General features: G+C 34.8%; 1 protein-coding gene across 7 annotated transcripts in view; it reads left to right on the plus strand.

The window, feature by feature from the left end:
* ERC2 (ELKS/RAB6-interacting/CAST family member 2) overlaps positions 1 to 25,564 on the plus strand; it is a 531,221-nt gene that overhangs the window by 399,638 nt on the left and 106,019 nt on the right. For all 7 annotated transcript variants that reach the window (XM_074836238.1, XM_074836236.1, XM_074836240.1 and 4 more), the window contains one exon: positions 14,461 to 14,526. In XM_074836238.1, the coding sequence (XP_074692339.1) occupies positions 14,461 to 14,487 (27 nt within the window). In that variant the 3' untranslated portion in view covers positions 14,488 to 14,526. The remainder of the gene's footprint in view (positions 1 to 14,460; positions 14,527 to 25,564) is intronic.

Below are 25,564 nucleotides of genomic sequence, written 5' to 3' on the forward strand. Positions count from 1 at the left end.
AACTTCTTGGAGGCTCAAGGAAGGCAAACACTGTTCTCATCTTTACAAATAAAATGTATGGGGATTTATGAATAACTTTGTTTTAGACCCTGGAAAGTTATAGAATATATTAGTCAGTGAATCAATAGAAAGCCAGTAGTCTTTTTACTGTTCATTTTCAGTAGCTTCATGTCTGTATCAGATCCATCCATCTCAGTGTATATCAGATCACCTTTTACCTGCTTCGCCCTTATCCTCTTTCCTTAATCATCAACTGGTGGTTCCTATCCTAGTCCAGAAAAACTATTTTTACATTACATTCTTGAAGATATGAGATTGTTTATCACTATGAACTCACTTTATTCTTGCGCTCTTTCCTAGGTGACAGTTTTGGGCCACTCTCTAAAACAGAATGCAGGTCTAGATGGCTGTTACATAGCATACCCATCCTATATTTAGTCTGCCTGTGTTTGTCAAGGACAAATTATGTCAAGCAAATCTGATTTCCTTTAATGGGATAACTGGCTTTGTGGCTAAAGAAGAAAATGGTAGCTGTGACATACTTTGAATTCATAAGGCCTTTAACACTGTCCCGTCACACCATATATTTGTAATATACAAATAAATAAATGAATTTGTAATGTAATTAACATGTAAAGTGAAATGCATTACAATAATAAAAGCTGTAGCTATAAATAATATTTTAATTTAATTCATTATGAAATCACCATGAGATGGGTATGCAACTGGTACAAATAACATGCTACAGACAAATTTTCCGTTACTCAGTGTCAGAGAAGGACAGTTACAGCAGGGTTCCAAAGAGGTCTGTCCTTTATCTGCTTCTGTGGAGTATCTTTTTAGAAAAACTATTTCAGTGATGAAATAGGGAAAACCATGAATATTGTTGATAATGAACAGAGCTGCAAGAAACTGCAGGCCTAGTAGGAGCAGTTAAACTGCTCAATAAGCTGCTTGCTGCTTCAGTCTCAATAAACTGCAGAGAAAGTCTAGAATAAATAATCTGAAATTCACTAAAGACAAGTCCATTTACAAGGGAGAGGTCTCATGTACTGATGAGCCAATAGCATGGAAAAAGGAATCTGGATTGCACAATGGAATACCATTGCAGTGAAGTTGCATGTAATTCTGGGATGGATGTAATACTGAAAAAGAAGCAGGAAGCAATTATTCCGTTCTTTCAAGCACAGGTGAGACCTCATCTGAAAAACTGTATACAGTTTTGATCACCATGCTTTAAGAAAGATAGACGAATTAGAAAGGGACAAAAAGTGAGCAACAAGAATGATAGGAGTTTTAGAGAACCTGACCTATTAGGAAGGTTTGAAGAACTGGATTTGTTTAGTCTAGAAAGTACTAGAGGGGAGACATAAGTCTTCTAATACATAAAATGTTGTAAAGAAGACGATGATCAATTGTGTTCCAGTGCCCACCGGAGAAAGAGCAGGAGTGGTAAATTTAATTTCACCAAGAATAACTAGGTTAGTTATTAAAAAGAGGAAACTTTTCACTATGACTTGAATTAATCTGTAGGTGGAAAGAAAATGTGGACATTCTTTCATAAAGATCTACTGGAAGTTCCTTTCTTGGAGTTTTTTAAGAACAGGTTAGATTAATATCTGTTGCACATAATAGCTTTATTTCATCTTGTGCTGGTGCACTGGGCTTGGAGTAGGTGTTCTCCTGAAGTACTGCCATCCCTAAATTTCTGTGAATAATGTATTAGCCAAGCAAATGTTTACATGTAAAGCAAGCAACTAGGAGATCCATAGCAAAATCCTTGCTGAAATAATCTTTGAGAACAGCACAGTCAATGATAATCATGAGTGAACTCTGGATATTGTTTTAACTTACAGTTTTCAATCATGGATTTTACTTTATTTTTTCACTTTCTGTGTTGTGTTATTTACCATTCTGTACAGTATCCTTTTGTACAGCAATTTGACTGCCATGTGCCACAGAAACCTGTATTTCCCATTCAATAGTGTATTACACATAAATTCTAGATGTGTGGTTTTTGATGACCATAATCCCACATATTGCTGTGGTTTGAAACCACAGAATAAACTGAGAAAATCATCATCATCATAGAATGGTTTGGGTTGGAAGGGACCTTAAAGATCATCTAGTCCCCACCCCCTGCCACAGGCAGGGACACCTTCCACTAGCCCAGTTGCCCAAAGCCCCGTCCAACCTGGCCTTGAACCCTTCCAGGGAGGGGGCAGCCACAGCTTCTCTGGGCAACCTGTGCCAGTGTCTCACCACCCTCACAGGGAAGAATTTCTTCCTTATATCTAATCTAAATCTGCCCTCTGTCAGTTTAAAACAGTTATCCCTCATCCTATCACTACACTTGCAAATCATTGGAGGGCATTTTTAATTTTGTAAGAAGACAAGAAAGTGGTGCATATTGTAACATAAATGCCATTTAATTTAGTGAATGCTAGGGAAGGTTTTTTGAATGTTTTCTCACAAATTCTGGAGAGGAAGAGAAATTTGAATGCACAGTGTTAATCTTGAAACATAATACTGGATTTTCTAATTTATATGCTACATTTATATGGAGAAATGCATGTATGTTATGTATGGCTGTGTACATATTTGTAACAAAGTATATATTTGTAGCAAAGAATAAGACATTTCCTACTTACTGTTGTAAAACACTGTATATATGCTACTGTAAGTCTATACCCCCTTTAAAGAGAATAGTGTACCACTAGTCTTGGAAGAAAAATACACGCACATCCTGCTTGAAATATATATACTTTTTACATGGTGCTGTTCAGTTCGGGTATTGATGTTTTGTTTTAATGATCATGGTTTTTTTATAACTGTTACGCAGTATCATATCCTGCTATGGGCAGCATGTGGCAGCGTGGTTCTAGATGTACTAAGGGATCAAATCTCTGACTTCTCTTGAAGGACCTAGTCTGGCACCTTTTTTCAGATGTAATGGATGTGTTTATGTCTTCTGGCTGCTGCTAGGGACCAAAGCCAAATTTCCAGCCCCTTCTTGCCTTTATTCCCTCTTTTTTTGCTCTTCTCTTTAGGGAGAGGTATAGGTAGGCAACCTTTTTTGTTCTTGTATATCTGGACCTAAACTCTGGGGAAGATGTAAGAAAACTTCACAAGCAGTAGGAAGACACTAACTCTCCTCTGCCCATACACATGGTCATGTTACAGTGAGTCATGATGTGTTCCCTAGTTATGTTGGTACATGTGATTTTTATTTGATATAAATAAATTTCTGGTGATTGAGTGCTGCCATGTCAATAACATTGCAATATTAACCATTTTTACTAGTCTTCTTAAAACTTGGAAAAAAAAGATAATTTTGCAGCTTTGCACTAAAAACTTAAATTTATTCTCTTCAGTTTTGGCTTGATAGTTGGCAATCTTTCTTAAATTCCACCTGGAAACATTTTGGCAGTCAGTGTGTATCCTGGAGTGTGGGTGTAATACTCCCAGCAAGAAAATGAGCTTAATAAGCATTCTGTACTAGCTTCAGTTTCCAAGGAGTTGTAATATGTAGCCCCTTGTAGAGTGCATTACAGTAATCTAATCTGGATCATTGCATCCAAGGTCTATCTGGAACAAAAAAACCTGATGGCTAAATAAATTGGAACTTCAGATTTAGAAGCTGTCCTGCCCCATTGTGTAGACTTCATCACAAAGCCTACTGTCCAACTCGCTGCCTCTCTTATTTCTCACCTTTACATCCTTACTGGTTTTCCTTAAAAACTGTTTCTCTTGGCCTCAGTTGCTCACATGATCTTTCAGTTTTCTTCCTTGTATTGAAAATGTTTTGAAGGAAGTGCCTGTTTGTGTCACACAAGTGACTGTGTGCTCTTGAAATTTCTGTTACTGTTAAAAGTTGATAGGAATCAGCACATCTGTACTCCCTGTCCAGTTGCTTTACTGTACTGCAGTCCTTTTGTCAGTTCGTTCTTGTACTTTTAGTATCATAACATGCCTGTAAGTTAGTAACCAACAGGGAATTCTGTCTTGCTAACCACAAGTCTGGTCAAATTGAGACATCTCATTCCCTTTGGTTTTCTAATCTCAGAAGCCTTTCTGCCCCTCCATATTTGTATCTGGTTCTGACTTTCAGGCTCCATTCACCCCTATTCACTTATTATTAATTTCGGTGGGCATTTTACATTCCTTGCTGTCTCTGAAACAGTCCTTAACTTGTTGGCTTGTATGACAGAACTCTAGGAGGTCTCCACATAACAAATAGCATTCTTTTGCTATCACCCAGGACTGTCTTGAACAAGTACCTGAAATTTTTGCTATGTGGTTGAAAGGTCCTAGGTTCAACTTGCTGTTTATGGACTACATAATAAAAAACTGCACTTGATTATTCAAATTAAAAGCAGCATCTCTGCATAAAAAATGGATTTAGAAGTAGTTGTGTAGGTAATCTATGACATGTATGTGTCTAGGATATACTTAAGATAGTTTGATGGCATTCTTCATAGGAAGTTATGCAATTTGAGAGGGCATGTGGAAAAACTTGATTCTGCATCCACACAGTGGAAGACTGAAGGTATAACATCCAAAGAATTTTCATACCTCAGGACTTTATTGCCAATCCTGGTAATTATAAGAACTATCAAATCTTCTTACTTCTCATAGTACTGGAGATTTTTAAAGACATAAAATATAAAGTGTTTCTCATCTCGTAAGAGTTTCCTGAATTCCCAAGCTGTAGCTGAGTCGAATGCTTTACTCCATGGTCACCAAGGCTACAACCAAAGTTGAATGCTTTACTCCATGGTCACCAAGGCTACAAATATATTTTAATTTTGTTTTATGATGAGAGATGATATTCTCATTTAAAAGAATCTGATTTTTAGAAAAATTTGAATATCATAGAGTGTGCTATAAGACTGTAGGAGCTGGCTGCTTTCCAAAAAGTTGGCCCTATTCTTAGAAGCTGCAATTGAGGATGGAATGTCACAGAGTGTCGTAAGCATGTCACATGTTCTTTTACATCTTTTAATCCAGTCTGGCTGTGTAAAGATTTAGTTCCTATTTAAAACGTTTTTGATGGCCCCTCTACAAGGTGGTGGTGTTTAGAAGTAATTTGTCACAAACTCACTATCAAGTTTTCTGTTACTCTGAAATCTCAGCAAAGATGCCAAAAAGGTAGTTCAGGGAGTTCAGGGTTTCTGAACTATCCTCTTATCTGAAGGAAAACTCCTCCTTATTAGGACAGTGATTGGGCAGTGTGTATCTATGAAACTTCCCTTACTGCCACTCTCCAATCAGAAAGCCAACTTTTAAAGAGCTACCTGATAGCTGTCTTAGTATTAAATACATGTCATTTTAAAAAGATTTTTTAAAGTATGCTGATAAAGTAATTCATTTGAGAAGGTACATGCAATGATGCACAAAATTTGACAACAGTCTGACTGTTGTGAAGGAGGAGTACACCACTAAAAGCTAAATTTTTGAAGACGACCATGTGCTCTCAAGAAAAACGTTTATTGATTTGTAAAGTGGTGACTGGTCTTGGCAACAGGTCTTTGTTCATCAGCTGGAACTGCTAAATATCCTTGGAGTTGCTGAAAGATGATATGTGAAAAACTCTGAACAGGTCAGATGGGATTTTGTTTGAGGTGGATGACTTTGAAATCAGAGCCACAGGACAGTCAAACAATGATTATTATTTTAGTGTCTGAATCCTGATCTGCAAATCACTGTATTGATCCATATGTAATTTTAGGGGAAAGGAGTGCATGGTACTTTGTGTTTTGGCAGCCCTGGCTGTTAGCACAATGCCTTATATTCTGTGGCCGTACTGGAAAATTGCCAACCTCAAACTCCTGAATAGGCCTCAGGAGTATTGAAACTGGGATTTGTCTTAAAAAAAAACAAAACAAAACCAAACCAAACAACTTAAAAGGAGGACATATATAAACCCAAACTGATTATTTTAGTTTATTCAAATAACGATGGTTATTTGAAAAGCATGAAATTCTTCAAGTTTCTTTAGACTGTGAGTAACAAGTTCAATCTGAGCAGAGGTTTAGTATCTGGAAGACTAAAATATCATGTTTAGGAGTTCTCTGCAATATTAAAACTTTGTCTTTCAATTGTTCAGGGAAGAAGAAACAGAAATAAGGGGAAAACCCAAAGCACCAGTAACATTTTAATATATAAAAGAAGTGATATGATATAGCAGTTTAATGCAGTAAATCGGAATTATTGGCTCCCTCCCTGACCCAGATTTTGTTTAATATTCTGTGTGTTTCTTTATTCTGTATGTTTACATGTTGTGTTTGGGCAGGTGTGAGCTTGCGCTTGTCTGTTCACTAAATGTATGTGAACTTGTTCTGCTGGTGCCTCAAGCTGCAAGGAAGCACGCAATTGCATTAGCACAGTGCTGAGCCTGCTCTAAGCTCATTGGAGTCACATGGATTTATTTAATTTAGGAATTTGGGCAGGGCAAGGTTTGCTTGTCGGTACATTCAGTGTAAACAATCCCAGGCATATCCACTGTAAATAACTAGTATTGTGCTGAATTAATTAGTGTTTTGAGATCTCAGGAGTACAGTGCAAATTAGTCATATAAATGGTTTCACATTTTTAAGTATTTCCTCTAATTTTTCATCTTTGCTACACATACTCTTCCTCTGGAACAAAGAATTTACGATTCATATCACACATCATTCAGACATGTTGAACTGAATGCAATAAAATCCTATTTGTGTCATGGTCACCACTGAAAAGTCAATTTTCCAGTTAAATTGTATGCAGTTATCATGGCTATATTGTTTATTATAAACATGTCACTGAATGGGAAATACTTCTCTTCTAATGAGGATGCAATTTCTGTCTAAGCATTTCTGTAGACAGTAAGTGTTATCATATGCTTATTTCAGTAGATACAGAGAATTTTTCCTGCCTCTGACATCTATCTGAGTATTTCTCTGTACTTTACCCTAAAAACTGAAATAGAGGCTTGCCCAGATTTTGAGGAAAATATGATTGGTTTCAAACCTAAATTCCATTGTAGATTACATTGTACTTGTGATGGAACAAAAGAAAGAGCCTTGAAAATTGGAAGAGTCTGCTCTGAGTATGAATTTATCTTTCAGGGATACTCTAGTTCTTGATTTTGATATACTGCCATTTTACAGTTACAAACATTGTGCTCTACTCAAGTTTTCTCATTGTAAGTAAAAGCCAATAGACGTTTGTAATATTTGTTAATGTTTTTGTTATTCCTGCCTCTTAATTGTAAGTATATTGTAGCCATATGATTTTTCATATACCTTTTAATTATATTAAATTTGTAATTTGACTAAGAGACCAGCTAAACTGGAACTGTATTAAGAGTAAGAAGTAGAAAATAGGTTTTGCTGTCTATGATACCTCAAGGAGATGGATTTTGTGTATTGAAAAGTTATACCTCTCCTTTGCTTACAGAAATGAATTTATTTTATGTTTTGAGGTTTAATGAATGTGATATAAATGTATACATACTGCTCAGTGTGTATATTTATATATATCTATATTTATATGTTAGCTTTGCAGTCTTTTCCACATATGGAAGAATTTTTTGAGATCATGTTTAGCTATAGAAACCTCTCCCCCTCACTTCCCCTGAATGTGTGTGTTAGAATATACAACACTTGTATAGAGGTTTACATTTATCTTCTATTTCTTACTAGAAAAATTAGCTGCCACCATCATAGTCTAAAATAGGTCTTTAGACCAGCTGAAAGAGCCAAAAATGCATTTCTGGGAGACAGTAACTTGATAACAAAAGTTGCATATCTGGTGCTGGTTACTTAAGTGAGATAACATGTCACAGGCTTTCACTACAAAGGGGACCATAAATTTTTGCATTGCAAATCTGATTTCACGGACCACTTCTTGTAAGAAGCATTGAGTTTCCGCTTCATCTAGTGATAAAGCTTTAGAATGCATGAGTATCTGGTGAAACATCTTATTCATGTTAACGCTAGTCAGGGTGTTGTAAAGTAAGTGGTCAGAAACAACCTTTCACTTACCCCCACTGCCAGTATTTATGTTTGATTTTAACCTAACTATATACAAATAGAACAAATGGTGAGATGGGTTTTATGGTCATTTTCATAATTGGGTGATGCATGGTTACTTGTGACCCCTTCTGTTATGGATAGGTTTGAAAATAGACCTGTAACATAAATCTGTATTTCTGAAGCAATTTTTAAGATTTATTCAACTTTTTGAATACACAAATGAAACATAAAGACCTTCTAAAACTCTATGCCTTCAATGAATCCACTGTTAGCCTTTCCTCTTTCCAGTTACAGGCTCAGTTCTTCAAATCATTCATGCACAAAACTCTTCTGTAGTCAGTTGTTCTGTGTATGGAGAGTTCACGAGATTAGTCCTCAGCTATGTTTGCTCCTAGAAATTGAGTAGCAGATAAAAGTCCAAGCTCTGAAAGATTCTGATTTTAGATTAAGTTCTAGATTTGAGAGAAACTTCACTGGTTAGCAGGTAGATTTTTGTGTCACATGGGGAAATTAATATTTGTAAATGTAATTGTTTGCTGTAAGTAGGACAGTTTCACAGTCCAGAGACAGTAGTTACATGTTTAATGACCCATTAGTAGCCATAGATAATAAGGAGAGTAGCGTAAATCAGTCATCAGAAAGTTAGTTCAAGAGATGAGCAGGTTATCACTAGATTTATTTAACCCAAGTTAAGACATTAATTCTTAGCATGCCAGCACATGAAAGGGAAATGTGATGAGCCTTGTCAGGAAGGGTCTTCTAATGTGGGAAGAGAGCCAGAAAAGCTTAACTTACCAAGTTTTTAATGTTGCCTGCATTGCAAAAGCTTTTTGTCTAAAAGGAGATTAGGATTTTTTTAAAATTTATTTATTTAAAGAATGGATTTTATAAAGATACTTGCATGCCACAAAAGTGAGGGGACATCTGCTGTACTTCAGCTTCATGGAAGTATTTGCTGTCTGGTTTTTGAGTCAGTTTCACTATGTTCTTCACTTCAGGTAACCAAATGTTATACACCAGTGGGCCTCATAGCAATGCAGAATTTTGCAGTCTTTGATTGCATCTACATTAGGGTTTTAGTTCTGATCAAGAGTGCAAATTTGATAATTCCCACTATGGATCATATCCAGAAGCGGTGTGGGAGTGGGCACACTGAATTCCTTTTTGATTAAATTTAACTGAAAGATGCATTCCAGGAGGTCCCCCAACACAGTGAAATTGCTAAAGGGAATTTAGACTTGCAGACAGAGCAAAATTAATCCAGAATACCCCCCCTCAAGATAGGTGCATTGTATGGATGCTGATTCTCAGTACCAGTTGTATTGGCTGTAGATCTGTTGCTGTTGCAACACACTGCTAAATATAACCTCTTGCAACTATTTCACATTTACCAGTACTCAAGAATATGCTATATGCAAACCAGTTAGGAATAGGCTTATAATTTCTGGCATCTAATTGTTAAAATTTTTTAGATATACGTGATCATGTACACCATAATTAAAGTTATCCTTTGTTTCTAACCTGCAGTGTAATGTATCCCCTTTTATCTGTCTCAAATTTATTACTGAAACTGACAAACCTTAAAGAATTGATGACTGAGAAATGTGGCTGCAAAACTTGAATTGAGTTATAGTTCAATAGTAAAGCAGAAGACATCTTTATACAAGCTTTCTACATCTGTGTGCAGTGTTTTCCAAGCACTACTCCTTAAATTCCTCATCTTGCTAATTTGAAGCCCGTTTTGAGGTATTAATGTCACGTTTTGTGGCAATTGGATCAGAAGAGTAAATCATATTTAGTAACACCGGATATTTCTTTTTAAGATGTCAAATATGATGAGTAGCAGCACAGAAGAAAGGACTAGCAAAAGGATGAGATAAAATCAATGAATTAATAATATATAAATAGCCCATGTATAAAGGCTTTCATAGTACTTGAGATTATACCAATGTACTGTACCTAAATATATGTCCAAATTAGAGACTTGGATGTCAGTGCTAAAAATACAAGACATTCAATATCTTAAATATTTTGAATTTATAATAATTTTATAATAATTAAGCATGTATGCTAATTTATCAATTCCATTGGTGTTTCTTGAATTTTGGTTTTTTTTCCCTTTTTGCTTGTCTGTAATTGAGATTTTGTTTTGCAGTTTTTGTCATTCTTGACTGCATAAACCAATGAAAGATCCAAGTTTAAAAAGCAGTTAATGTACACAAACATTAATCAAAAACTTCTTGATTATAGTTTATTGTTTGAAAGAGCCATAGATTAATGATTCTGTAGGATACACACTGATACGAAAGACTAAGCATACTTCTGGAAGCCTCTGATCCAATATTAATAAATGATAAAGCATAACTGCAGCTTGTATGTCAAGAATGCAAAAATAGGTAATGAACTTAATTTATCTCTGAACATCAGTGAAAAATTCTGTATTCTCTCTTACATTATCTGTTTGCATTGAGGTACCAAACCTTAGCTTCTTGATAGAATAGTTTATTCACAAAACCAATGAAAACTGCAATCCTGATTCTGACATGCTTTTTATCCAGTGCTTTTAGGTAGTTGTTCCTATCCATACAGAAAAATCTGTAAAGCCTGTAACACTAAGTTAGGATTTACACCATTAAATATCCACTCCTCAAATTGTAACAGGCAGCAGAATGACAAGGATAGTTGAGTCTTACCTCATAACTTTGATCCAATGCACTGGAAGGAGGTAGTGCAGGCTTGAAAACAGCCTGTATGCATAGTGGGAACAGTAAGTGATCAATGAGTTCTTTTAATAATTCTTTAAGATCTTGCATCTTAAAGCCACGTTGTGGCTTCTGTTAAATTAAAAAGTGACAGTACCTATAATGAAATTATGGTTCTTTGGTTTAATTCTATTTTTTTTTAATCAAAAAGAGTGTTGACATTCTCCAATATCTGTAGGAATTTTACCTTTATCCTCAACTATCATTAAGTGCCAAATATTTTTAGGCTAGTGCATTACCTAGCATCAATATATGACATAATTAACTAAATAACGTATTAGGTAATAAAGCACATTATTATGAAACATTGGGCTTTTTTGATAGGAATGATGAGCAGATGAGCTCTACTTAGGTTAGTGCAAATCTGTTTATCTTCTATAAATAATTAGTGTGTGGAATTGAAAATGAGATATGAACAGATTTTCTGTGATAGTTATAACTCTAGTCAAAAAACTGTATAGAAACACATTTTTTAAACAGGACAGTATGTTGAGAGTGGTTTTGAGGTTGCTCTTAGTATTAAAAATTTAAAATCCAGTGTGGGTTTGTTTTTTCTATTCAGTTGTCTGTCAAAATAGATCAACCGTGTTTAATTAATTTTTTATGAACTTCTTAATCACTAAAATTGGAAAATACATAATAAACTCTTTGTGTACAGAGTAAGATTATGGCACAGACATTCTCACTAAAACAGATGTGAGGAAAAAAGATGGAAGATGATTTTTATTAACTGTAGATGCTGAAGTGGACCTGACCACCCAATAATTTCTTCATTAAATCAGTATTTTTTTCTTTAATTATTTTGAATACAGTTATCCATATCTTTTAGAAAGTGTCTAAGTCTTGATATAAAATCTTCAAGTCATCCAGAAGTGATGCACTATTGAAAAATATGTACCATATTTGCAGTGCAATTATATCCTATAGATATCTACCGTTTTTTCTGCTAGATAAAAGAGCTGTCTCCTTTTCTGTATGTGTTAGTTAATAGTGATCAAACAATCTTTGAATATTTTCTGAGTGACCAGTTATGTTGAGTCTCTTTTGTTTCTCATTGCCAAGTTAATTTTTCAATAATTTTGTAGCTGTTTCCTGGTCTGGTTACAGTCATCCCAATATTCACAAAAGTATGACATGACTACCAGATGTGTAGTTTTATTAATGGTCTTATGCTACTGCATAGAGATACAGCAAACTTTGATTTTTATTTCTCCATCTGTATTCGTCCTTGTAAATTCAACACTGTATCACATGTTCATGTCCACCATGGTCTGTGTAGCCCTTTTTGATATCATCAATTTCAGATGCAGTCCCCTGTCTTCTAAGTTTGCCCTGTATGTTTTCAAGTGATGACACTGTATACATGATTTCAGTCATATTGTATGCAGCTGATAACATTTATTCAGGTAATACCAAATACATTCACTTTTCCAAGCAGTCTTTGTGAGACTTTTCTTTCAGATCATGGGAATACAGAACAAGTTTGGGATGAGAAAAGATACCTGCCGGTCCCCTTCCTTCTCCAGCAGCATTCATTCTATATAGAGTTAATTTTGCTGACACTGTGTCTCATGGCATATAATCAAATGCCTTCCACAAATCTCAGCATGTTATTTCAAAGCACTTACCTTATCAGAAAGAGTCTCTATGTAATTGAAAAAGATAGAAAGTTATTTTGACAGGACAAGTACACAATAAAGTGATATTGATTGACATTAACTGAGTTCCAGCTTTTAATTTATTGCTTATTGTATATCAGGATCAGTGTCAAACTATATAGTCAGTAATTTCCCATAATACTTTTTAAAAATATTTGACAATATTTGATTTTTCAACTCTTCTAGAATTCTGCCAAAAAGAGATCATGCAAGTAATTGAAGTAAAAATGAACGTCTGCCTGTTTGAAGAATTACAATACACTAAACAGCAAACCAGCTGTATGTAGTTAGAAGTCATTTGGAAATGTACTGAGTTGCCCATTTTGTTGATTTTTGCTGTTTTTAAAGATATCACCAAAGATTAACCTAATGCATTCTGTTAGTGAAATTAGGATCAAACTACTCAGTGGAAAAGAAATCCTTCAGTCTTTCTTCAACCTTTACTCTGGCAAAACTCTTGTCAACTTCAAAGTCAGTTCAATTAGTGTTAGTAGGCCTGAATAAAAGTAGCTCCTGTAGAATTCAGAGGGACAGACTTGTATTTTCAGTGAGGTGAACCCAGCTCATTGGAAGTTTTACAGAATCTGTCCCTTTGTTTCAAAAATAAATAAGAATATTCAGGCCTTACTGTGACTTTGCTTTGTAGTGTGGTTGTGCAGACCTTATAACTAAGACATGTTCCAAGTTAACTGTAAAAATTTTACCCACATTTCTTCTGTGTTAAATGATAGCTAAGTTTATAGTGGACTGTCAGATTTCTTTACTCAATTCAGCAACATGCAAGACATGTATCTTAACATCTGGTTTTTAATAACGGTTGACATCTGGGAGCTCTTTTTTATTCCAAGAATGGACTAGGAACAGTAGTGATACTGGCAGTGTATATTTTCAGGCTAAAATTCCTGTCTGTTTCAATCATAATTAATTACCATTCATTTTATTTAGTTTTTAGATTTAATTAAGTGCCAGCAGTATGTTACACCAGCTAACTTGCAAAGTTCTGAAACTATAGATTGTAATTTTTTTACGTTTCTAAAATATTAATGGGTGAATTTTAAGGATATCTAAAATTATAAGATTTTATTTGATTTTGAAATGCTGAGTTAAATGAAAAACATCGTGTTGTGCGCCTCTGTTCTAGGAGCTGAGCATCCCATCAGAATTTGCCACAGTAGAACTATATAGATATGCACATACACATCTGTGTGTGCATAGATAAATAATCATTATAAAAAAATCTAAACTTCATTAAACATATCCAGGAAAGAACATTTCACTCCCCTGCTTTAGTTCACGGTTTTTATTTTGTGCTTTTTAACTTCAGGTTTACAATAAACATAAAGAAAGACCTTCTGCTTTCAGTGTATCTACAGTAAAGTAATTCCTTTTACAAACAAATTCATGAAATTGTTATGATTTTTTGTATTTGTCATTAATGTAATCTATCATTAAAACTCTAAATAAATAATCCTAATGGTTAAAAAATGGAAAAAAGGAGAGGAACTGTCTAATAGCATTCAACGATTTGCAATGTTTGAGGATTGCTTAAAAGATAGATTTGATAGCATGTTAGAAAACTGTACTTCACTAATGAAGTTCACTTCAGCAGTTTTGTATCTTTTAACCTAACAGAATCTAAGACAATTTGATTATAGTAATTACTTTGCTTACTTATAAGGTTTGATCTTTTTCTGCTGTCAATGTTGGTTTGAATTGCATGCAATTAAAAAATAGATAATATTTTAATATTTAATCTTATAATCTACTTCCTACACACTGTTTTAACTGGGTGGGAAAAATGTTTACGTCACTGTTCTTGTTGTTTTGGTTGCTATAGATGCAGATTCTTGTATATACAACTCAAACTTGTTCTAGTTGTTTTTGCTAGCTTACATCTAAAAAAAAAATTCATGTTTTTAACAGCCAAGAAAACTGTATTTTATTTGCACCAAAGTAACTAACTTTTTCTTCTTTCATTCCAATGCTAACATCTTCTCTGTGCAACTCCTAATATCTGGCACACAGGATGACGAGGAGGGTATATGGGCTTAGCCGTTCCTATAAACCAAAGTTCCAGTTTTGTTTTGAGGGGTGAGAAACTCTCTTTTCTATCTCTTTCAAGTTGCAGTCTATTTTTTATTGTTTCATTTTAAACTGCATGGAGCTGTGTGTATCTTGACAAGTGTGTTTGTAAACCCTGTAAAAATGTCTTCTCATATGCAATGAACAATGAGAAAATATGTCTAATTCTTTAATTTTTTTCACAGCCTGTTATGGCTAAAGGTGTAGGTAGGTACAAAACTTTTAAAGGAATGTATTTAGATCTGTTTGTATCTGTCTAAACAATTTCCTTTTTTCAATAGATAAGAATTTCTCTAAGGTAATATTAACCTGCTATAGTATCTTGAAAATCGCTGTAAGAAAACTGTAATATATTTGGAGAATGAGTGTGAAAGTTTGATGCTTAAGAAAGTTTGCCAAAGATTAAGCATACAATTTTACTGGGGTATAATTTATAATGTGCATGGAAAAAATGAGACTACCTATTAAGCTAAAATGTTTTGGTGAAATTTTAATATAAGCAGTAGATGCTTAATAAGGGAAGTATAATCTGCCTATGCAATACATGCTCTTTGCCTGAAATAATCTGATGGACTAACATCCGTACAATAATTTGATTGTGATATTTAAGAGTATAAAGTGCAGTTTATTTTGTTTAAGTCTCTTTCAGTTATGAGTAAGTAACTATATTGTCACTGTGTTATTGATCCATGCATATCCACTTCTTTGGTGGTTGCCTTTGAAGCCGTAGGTAATTTGTAGCTCATGATCACTGTGGTCTCAACATTGCTAAAATCATTGGGCCTGGTGTTCGCTCATAGACCATGTTGCTCATGTCACTACTTCTTACTGGAACAATTCTATTTACAATGGGACTTTTCAGAGGAGCAAAATCAACTCACATAAGTAAAGATTAATGTGTTATTAAAGCTGCCATACTTTATATTACTTTGGCCCCTGTCACCCCAAGTCGAAGACTGTATGATTTGTTTTGTTTCCAGTAGCGTTATAAGCCACGTTACAAGTCAGTCGTTCTGACAGGAATAAAATCTCCAAAATAATTTTTGTTCTTTTATACTTACTATTTTTAGAATAGCTGTGAGATGCAAAATTAGTGCTATCCATAATGAATAATTTGTATTTTCTTTAAAAAAAACCCCAAACTGTTGAAGCTTTCCATCACAGAGTATTTTAAGATTCAACAATTGTAAAGTAAAATAATGGGCACTGTGATACCATTAACATTTAAAAGAAAGCAACCTTGGTTTATCAGAGTATAGTTATAGACCTTTTTTGGTTTTATGCTTTCTGATTCAATTTTAAATGTCATGCTTGTACAGGTTGTATGTGTAGATAACCTCCTTGTTTATGGACACACATGTTGCATGTGGTAACAGTAGGAAAGGATGTGACTCATATTCTAAATTTTTTTAGCTACACTTTCTTCTTTTCTGAAAATAAGCAGCCTTAAAAAGAATCTGGAATTGTTCTTTTTCACATAAAAAAGTAAAAAAAGGTTTATGGATTTTCTTAGTGCTGTGTTTTAAGTAATTAGCAAGTTCTGTTAACTGCAGCTGCATGATATTTTAATAGCAGTTTATGATGTTATTTAAAAGTAATGTAATTTTCAGCTGTTTGTCAGCATCATTCTTCTGGTTTGGGTGTGGAGAGCAGATCTTTGTTTATTTTCCAGGCCCATATATATTTCCAATTTAAAAACAGACATTCTTCTCTCTTTTGTTCAAATGCCAACATCATTTATCTGGTATCGTTATATACCAGATCCTTGACAAATAACTTGTTTGCTGTTTCTTTTCAAGTGGGGGAGCACTGCAAATGTGTAACAAATAGCTGGTAGCAGGGATAGTCTGTCCTCCAGACTGAACTCATGAATAGACCTGTCATTGTAGGAAAAATGGCCATGAGTCTAGTGAAATGGCTATCATAAGGTGAAAATTCATGTCATAGACCTCCTTCCCTAGGGGAAAAGAATAGTTTAGGTCCCAGACCTATAAAGCTTATGAAAATACGTGTAGTAATACTAAATTTCCTCACATTCACTGTTAAGGGCTGTAAATATATCCTACAAAAGAGATGCTTGCAAAAGATATACTTAGAAAAAATAATAGATAATTTTTTTCTATTGTGCACAGACTTGAGAGCTAACAGCCTGATTTGGCTGGCTGAGCACAGGAGTTCGCAGTCTCCACTCATCTAGCTCAGCAATGGGGATTGCTCAAGTAGAACTGAACTACTTAGCTCTTGTATTAAACCAGAGGAAAACTGGACTTAGTTCTCAGAAGTATTCTTGAGGAATAAAAGTTACAACATAAACTACTTCTGAGGTCTTTATTCCTATTTTCTGAAGTTTGAGCAGTGCAGCAGTTAAAAATTACTTGATTCTAAGGTAACACTATGGTACTTTCTGCCACATAAACTAAAGCCCTGGATTTGTTAAGGAAATGAAAATTTTGGATAAATGGATTATTTCCTGTTTCTACTTACAATCAATACAAGGTTGATACAGTTGTATCTTTTTATCTTTATCTAACAGCGTCTTTGTAAAATACACTTTTTTTCCACATTTGTTTGCTTTGTAAAAAGTCTGGACGTTATAATTAGTTCTGTACTTATAACTTGTTGTATGATATTCCTTTTAGCATCCACGTTATGATGCTGTAGTTATGGATTGAAAGGAATAGTGCCTGCGATTTAGTTTTGGAACATTTTAATCATTTCTATTGCTATTTAAATAAGACACACAAGATTTGTCTTGGATGCATATGGCTCAAGGCTAAGTGAATTTAATAGTTCAAATGATTAGAAATCAGGGTGAAATGAACTGTCTTGAATGTTGCATTACTATTTAAAAGTGGCATTGTTAACATGAGTAGAATATCCCAGAAGGTCATGACAATAAATCCATTTCTGTGCAGAGTTTTAGAGCTCTAGGCATAAACTCTTCACTACAGAGTGCTCTGCCCTATGTTTTTGACAGTGCATGTAAGAGGAGTCTGGATGCTCTTCTCACCAGAGCAAGGTGATAAAAGTCCCTGAATTCACCACCAGGAATGATGGGTGCACAGTTCACTCCAGTTATCTTCATTGCACTGTGGCTGCAGGATTAGTCAGGATGGGTTGACTCTTTTTGCATGATAGTAGTAGAGAGGATGAGTGGTCGAACTGGTGAACTTTCAGCAGCCTGTTGAAACAGATCTAGAAACTAGGTAAATGGAATGGGAATGAGATCGAGATTTCATCTCTGTGTAGGAAGGAGCTGATTGCACTCTTCATAATATAAGAACCCTTAAAACAGCCCTTAATTCAAGGGATTAGACATGTTTTTGCCATTCTTCCTCTCTGTCCTGATTTTCATAAGTAGAATGACTGGGGGAAATCAAATCTCTCAGTCAGTTTAGTATATATTAAAACACAGACTTAATGCAATTAAATTGGGTGTATATCTTCTTTAGAAAAGCTCTTCTCTATTTGTTTTTTACTTCAGACTTCTACCAAAATCTAATTGTGAACATGAGAAAACCAAGAGGCCCAATGAGAATGAACATGAGGAATATATTTTATGTTGCAGCAGAAAATATAATTTTACCAGCAATTTAATTTTAAAAGTATTTGAATGGCAAGAATGTGGATTTTTTTTTCTACAAAAAAAAAAAACCCTGTGATACCAAAATGTTTAGCTTCTGAACTTGTCTTCTTTCAAGTCTAATTTCATCCTGATTATATAGTCTTACTAACATTGTTTTAGGTACCATGCAGATAGTCTCATGCAATCAAAAGTGTTCCTGAGGCCATGAGGTAGTACTCTGCCTAAGTAAGGATAGTGCAGGCTGGTCCATAATTTAAATTATGTTTAAAAAGTAGTAAGTTAAAAATCAGTGAAGTCCTTTTAAACTTTACAACTTCCGTACTTAAATACTACACGAGTGACATGAAATGATGGTGGAAATGTAGAGTGGCAGGACGAGAATATGTTGTAAGGTTATAGACAGCTAGTTACTCATTAAGGAACAGACAAAGTGTCCAGGGAAATCTCACTGGCCAGCAAATTTGGTAGCACATGTAGCTGCACTGGTTGGGGCTTGTTTAGAAATGGGATCTTTTCCCCTCTCCTCACCCTTACAAAGGGAAAAAAAAAGAAAATCAGGAGGTGATAAGTTTTAAGAATTAAGCCTATATAGCAGTCTGTCATGGGTAACTGAAGCCATGTGACTCAGAAAGTATGATTTGTGACACAGTTGAGGTGTGCAGGTAGAACACAAGTGCTTGTTTTTTTCTTTCCAGTTCCTACCACTGAAGTGCAGCAGACACTGGAAAAACAGTTAGGACTTTGCCACAAGTTGTCCATGCGTGTCTGTAAGAGAAATCAACACAAAACCTGTTTGTAGAGTATTTTGTTTGTACAGTGCTGTAGACTTTATTCTTTGTCAGATGTGAAGTAAATTAGATGTTTTGAAAGATGATGTTTAGGAGTGTTTGGACAAGTTTATTGTCTGTTATATCCTTAGAGCAGGGTTACCTTCACACCTGAGACAAAGAGGGACTGAAGCTTGTGCCTAGCAGCAAATTACGTCTAGTGTTTTTGAAACTAGAATCATAGAGCTAGTCTGCTAAATTTGGTTTTAAGAGCAGAACATAAAGTCTGTAATTTTAAATTTTGCCTTAGGAGATACTGTGGAGGCATTCTTCAGGAGACATCAGTGTCCTTTGATAAAAAAACCCTTCAAAGCAGTATTTCTCTACAGAATGGGTGACAGAATAAAGCTTCTTAATTATTGCTCAGGCAAATATTCACTGTTCACTTCTAAGTATTGGATGTCTTTTGTATGTTTTCAGGGAGGAGAAGAGGAGGCTGTTTTAAAACAAATGTGGTGCCTAGCTTTGTCTTTGTTGAGATGTGGTGAACAGTTCTCTTTCAAGATGTCCTTACTAATAGCAGTATAAAGCATAACAAAATTTGGTCATGTTACTATATAAGGATATGTTTAAAGACATTAACTATTAGCTATTGTTCTGCTTTTTGTTTTCATTATTTCAAGTCAAGATTTCTGTAAATATTTTTCTTTACATTTGGGATATTCTGTTTAGCCTGTTTTGGAAAAATCATGTTAACTTTGAAATGAGTCTCAGTAGCATGCAAAGCAATGGAAAAATAAGGAGCATGACTGCAGTGTTCATTTTAATTTTCTCATAGAGTGTATGAATACTAGCTCTATGCTTAATAAGCTAAGAGGGTGTTGCTACATTGACTGGAGCCCAAGGGCATTTTGGATTTGTGAATTTTTAGACATGATTGTTGTTTTACTGCAACTTGGTTTTTACTAAACAAAAGGAGGAACCTCCCTAGGAATCTTTGTTTTGCAGACTATGGACATTTTTGTGACTAGTCTTCATTCCTGTTAAAATACTTTTATTCATAATGGAAGACATTTATAGTTTTTAATTTAATTGGGAAATTCTATATTACTTTAAAAATTACCTTTCCTTGAAGATGTCATTACTACTGCTAGTAGTTTTGGGTATTGATTGCCCACCGTTGAAGACAGAGGCTTTTCATTAAAAGTACATAGGAATTTATTTTGCTGTATGTATTTGGTTATTTTTTATTGATTATACACTGGAAATACATGAATCGCTTGACAAATGTGAAACTTTTCTGTGTTTCCTATGGAATGTGAGATTAGTAAAGATCATCAGCATTGTTATTAAAAAAAAAATACTTTAACTTTCCATTACAACATTGCTACAGCCAAATACATTAGAGTTAAGGTCAGAAGTTGAAACCCTGGGCCCTCTGAAGTCAGTGAAAGTCTTGTTATTTATTTCACTCAGATCAGTTTCTGTCTTTTTATTTGTTCGTTGTCTTAGTAGAAAAACATCTGTGCATATACGTATATGTATTCTCAAAAAGATTTCTACAAACTGGATGTCTTTAATCTGACAGGCATTTATCTTATCTTATCCTTGGTATTTATGAGACACCAAATCACCCTTATGTCTAGCTATAGAACTTTATTATATAAATCCAATAGGTTTTTTTTCTGTCACTTGTGTTTTAGCTGTGTGAGCCAGGCCATTCTACCTGAACTTTGGCCTCAGCTTCTTCACTGCAGGTGCAGAAGATGTGCAAACAATCTGAAAATATAGCTGATGAACTGAACTTCAAAGCTTTTGATGTAGTCAGCCTAAAGACAACAATCACAGGGCCTACAATTATCAACTGTGCTCTTGTATAATCTTCCATAGTAAAAACAAATAACATACTAGAGCAATTTTTAACATGGTAGAAAGTGAGAAAAGGCAGTATGGATTTTCACAGCTAAACTTTGTTTCAAAATGTTATAGTTGCTGTAAACAGGAGTAGATAATCACTGACTTCACGCCAAAAGAAGTAATCAAATAATTTAGATATAGTTTAATATCTGAATCTAAGCTGAGTAACATAAGTAACGAAAATCTCCTTTAAAGAGACAAATTCAATGATGAATTGCACTTCTACAAATATTCATGTGAACATGTGAAATTATTATTATTTGTCTTGAAAAGAGTTTCAAGCAGTTGTCTGAATAGTAGAGTATATGAATATGGGACTGGCAGCACAGCATTCCTCTTGGTAGGTCTTGGTTTGTTTGGAAGCAGAAGTACCACCTGACTTGAAGACCTAATCAAAGCTCATATGACCTAAACATTTGAATGCAAGATTTTAAAACTGAATACAAAAACATGAAAAAAACCAGTCAATTTTGAATAAGCATGAGATTTATATAAATTGCTCTGGGAAGTTTATGAAAAATACAAGAGAAAATATTCAGTAAAGTAGAGAAAATAATACCTAATAAAAATTATCTAGTATCTCTTTTTAATATAAAATAAACATATTTATTTTGTTAGTTACAATGCTATAATGCTGCTTTTTTTTTTAAGAAAGAAAGAAAAAAAGAAAACCTCCCTGTGCTGACCTACTTAACGTCAATGAAATACCAGTTGATATTGCATATGTCTCTTGATTTCCTGTAGGAAAAGCTTTGATAGGTGATGACTGCTATCATTGATATCCAGTCCTACCAGCCACAAGGCCTGGAGCCAGTTTTGAGACACATCTCTGTCTCTTACGCTTCATGTTATTCTGGCAGTGGTTTCTAATGCAGATTTTCAGATCACACACACGCAATAATTGAAGCACACACTTGGGTGTGGTGACTGGAGCTCCAACTGAGCTGAGGCGTAGATGCAAAGAAACAAATTAAAAAGGCATTTGGCTGTTTCAGCAGGTGTATACTGCTTGCATGGCCATTCCCTTTTTCTGCCAAAGAAAAGGCACCGGGCAGGATGGGATTGTCTTGTGTTTGGAGCCTTCAATCTGTGGCTGAAACATGATAATTTATGAATATTTCTATAACAGAGATTTGTACATACAATATAATACAAATACTTGTACAAATAAGTGTACATACAGAAATCTAGGAAAAATATTTATTCATGTGATTTAATCCCAAGCATCTTGGGAACATTGCTTGACAACATTATTTGTATACTTGTGCTCTAGTAGCAAATATTAATGTAATGGATTTGAAATAGTTAAGAAATGCTTGTTAATATTCCTCATTTTGCTGTACTGTCCCACTCTAATTAGGCATCCATTTTGGCATCAATATTCTCATTTGTTCAAAAATACCTGTTGTGCTACCCATTTCAGAGACCACTAGGCAAAACACAGCTTTAGTTGTGATGGAATATCCCTGCATATCACAAAAGGCAGAGCTTTGCTGCTTTATTTTGCTTCAGTTTTGATCTTTGCTTTATAGACAGTTCACCAGTGAAAATGTTTGCAGGTCTGTTTTCCAGAAGAGCAGCGATGATTTCACTGGTTCCCTCCTGGAGCCTTTCAGATCATCTGACTGGCCAGATCATGAGCTCTTCTGTAGCCTGGCTCTGAGCTCTACCAAAGTGAGCCAAGCTAGCTGAACAGTTCATGTAATAGTTTTGTTTTAAACCAGATCTTTTTGACTAAAATGAGCAGCATTACTGGAAGATTTGAAGTAAGAGTCTTAGAAGGGAGAGGGACAAGCAGCTGGAATCTCTTTCAACAGCATATCTGGATGTAGATGAGGATATCTGTCCACAGCCTTAGGCCATGGGCAGAGCACTCTACAAACAGCTGTGCCAGCTGATGACGTTATTACCACCCACCCTTATGTGCTTATTACTATTTTTCTGCTAGAGATTGTTACCCTTCCCAGATCTATCAACAGAAGAAATCACTCCCATCAATCCCATATCAACTTCAAGCAAACTGAGCCAGGTTAGCTTAAATAGTGATGAATACCCATTCATCAGACAAGCCTGTTTATTGTTGCCTAGTGTGGAGTGGAGAGCACTCTGACATTTCTTTCTCTGTTAGAAACTGTGTGGTAACATACAGCTGATGGTTAGGGAAGAACAGCTAGTGCCAGTAACATCTTCAAGTGGAAAAGCTGAGTCTGGAAGAGAATTATGTCCATAAGTTAAAAACAAAAAGACCCTCACTGAGATCATCTTCAAAGGCACTCGCACCAATTTAGGTAATCAGGTTATTAAAATAATTTAAATTAAACCAGTGCCATTTTCTTGTTTAACTAATCAGAATCAGAACCTCTTTGTTCGTTTTGCAGATAGACATATTTTTACCAGATGCAAGCATGGAGATCAGTAATAAATGATAATTTCTGTTTTATATAGGAGCTATAATTTTGGATAGTAAATCAGTGTTAAATTCTAGGAAAACCAGTTCTCCAAACTGTTTTTTGGTTGGGTTTTTTTGATAGATCTTTCAATAAGTCTTTGCTGGGCCAATTATATTAATAATATGACTAATTTTGTCACACATGGTTCTAGGACCTTGAAATACATTAGGTGATAAATCTCAAACAAAGCTGCAAGCTTTGCTCTTTATAGCAGATCTTAAAGTCTACCTATAAGTGTTTACGAATTACTACTGCTCCCTAATGTGGCTGAAGCCTAAATCTTTATTTGTTGGAGCCATCAAAGAAGCACAGTACAGGCACATTCATTGTGTGGTGTTTTACATCTGTTGACCTGGCTCCTGCATGTGAGCTTTTCATGAGGATTCATTTTGGTTCTAAGAATATGGATAGGGTCAAATGTAAACACTGAGGTAAGTTTTTAATGGTTCAGGAATTCTGTTAGCTAGAATGATTTTGATTATGGCAGTTAGAGCCTTTAGGTCTGAATCACATTGCTTCTGTACCCCTATAGGAATTTATACCTGTGTAAGTAATAACAGATCCTAACATTTTGATTGAATTAAGTTGTGTTCAAGACTTTCGGATGGAAAGTCCTCTGAGATTGCCTTTACATTTTTTTAATATAATTGACTATTATATTCTACCTGCATTAATTGTGGGGGAAAAAAAGGATAAAGGTGAGACACTTTACTCCTTTTGCAAAACATTTTTATAATAGTTCCTGATCCAATGTTGGGCTTGCCTCCAATGTCATGCTACTGAAAGAATTTTTTACCAAGTCTCTAAATTTTCTTCTCTGCCTTACTATATGCTGTAGTTATGATTTAAATCTGTAGTTAGATTTAATGAAAACATAACTCCTTATCCACCCTATTTAATTTACCCTCACTCATAGTCTGTCTGAGGCTGACAAAATTGTTGAGAAATTTACCGAGATCCTGCAGCACTCATTTGTAAAATATTTATGAATGGTAGGTCATCCTTTTAAAAACTTGTAAAACTGCTTGAAATATCTTTGCTGTTTTTTTCCCAGATTTTTTTACCAAATCAGATTCAGCTTTTATTCAATCTTTTACACAATTGTGGTGATTCATCTTCTAGGAGATCTTTTTCTTCATTTGTAAATTTGCCTGATTTCTTAAGTCAGCAGCAGAAATTTTAATAAGAAGCTCTCTTATTGTTAACTGTTTATAATTGAAATGAACTATTTTACAATTGCAGTGTTGCAAATCAGTTTACCTTGAGGCTTGTAATGTATTGTCAGTGTGTAATTCATCGAAGGAAAAATATTTAGAACTTGAATTTTCATTCATTTTAAGAAAAATGATAAATGTGCAAAAAATATCTGCTAGTAGTAATAGTTTTAGAATTGAACCTGTCAACCAAAAAAAGCCTGCAACTGATGGCATGAGAGAGGGGAGGGCTCATTCTCAGAGAGATAATTCTTTTTTTCAGTCATATCTCTTTTACTTGTTTGATAAGTTCTCTAATGAAGACTACTTGTTCAAATATTGCAGTGCCTTAGAGTACCTTCTCTTGGTTTTGTAGGAAAGAGAGGTCTTACTGTGAAAACTACTGAAGTTGTATATGAATCCTCCACAGATACACTCTTATTGCTCGAAGACAGTTTGGGAAAGTTTTATCTGGAAATGGTCTTTCAATATAAGAATCAAAAGAAAAATACCCTTTCTTTCCCTCTTGAAAGCAGTGTAGCTTCTAAGAATGTGTTTTAAGACAAGCTGAGAACTCTGCCTTAGTTAAAGAAAAAAGGTACTCTACAGAGAAAAAACATGAGCTCTCTAGCTATATTTAGCTGCTGTTAGCACCAAGACAACGTAAATACTGTCAACTGTACTTTTACCAATGTCCTCTGTTTTTCCTTGAGGACTGATAGGTTTAAACGTACTGATTCTCTCCTTGATTCTGCCTGTCAAACTTTGATCTGATGTTGTAGTGTTCAAAAGCTGCACGTGTTGCAGGATTTCAGCAAACTTGATCTTACAGGTTTAACTTAAATATTGTTTCCATTTTGAAGTCTGTCATGGGTGTACCACAAAGCATGTTTAGTTTTAGCCCTGATGTCTTGGGTGGTGGTATGCAGCAAGTAACAGAATACTTGGAATAAAGAAAACTCCTGAAATGAATCCCTCCAGGTATGGGCCAGTTGAGAGCTAGAGAGACAGGATGTAAAGTAAAACCAGTATGTCTCCCTTTGATCAAAGGATAGATTCCTCACCACCACCCAGCAGGTGATTAACACATAAGTACATGCTTCCCTAAATGAGCTGATTGGACAAAATTAAGTA

Source organism: Strix aluco, chromosome 11 (assembly GCF_031877795.1).
Source record: "Strix aluco isolate bStrAlu1 chromosome 11, bStrAlu1.hap1, whole genome shotgun sequence".
NCBI classification, from domain to species: Eukaryota; Metazoa; Chordata; class Aves; order Strigiformes; family Strigidae; genus Strix; species Strix aluco.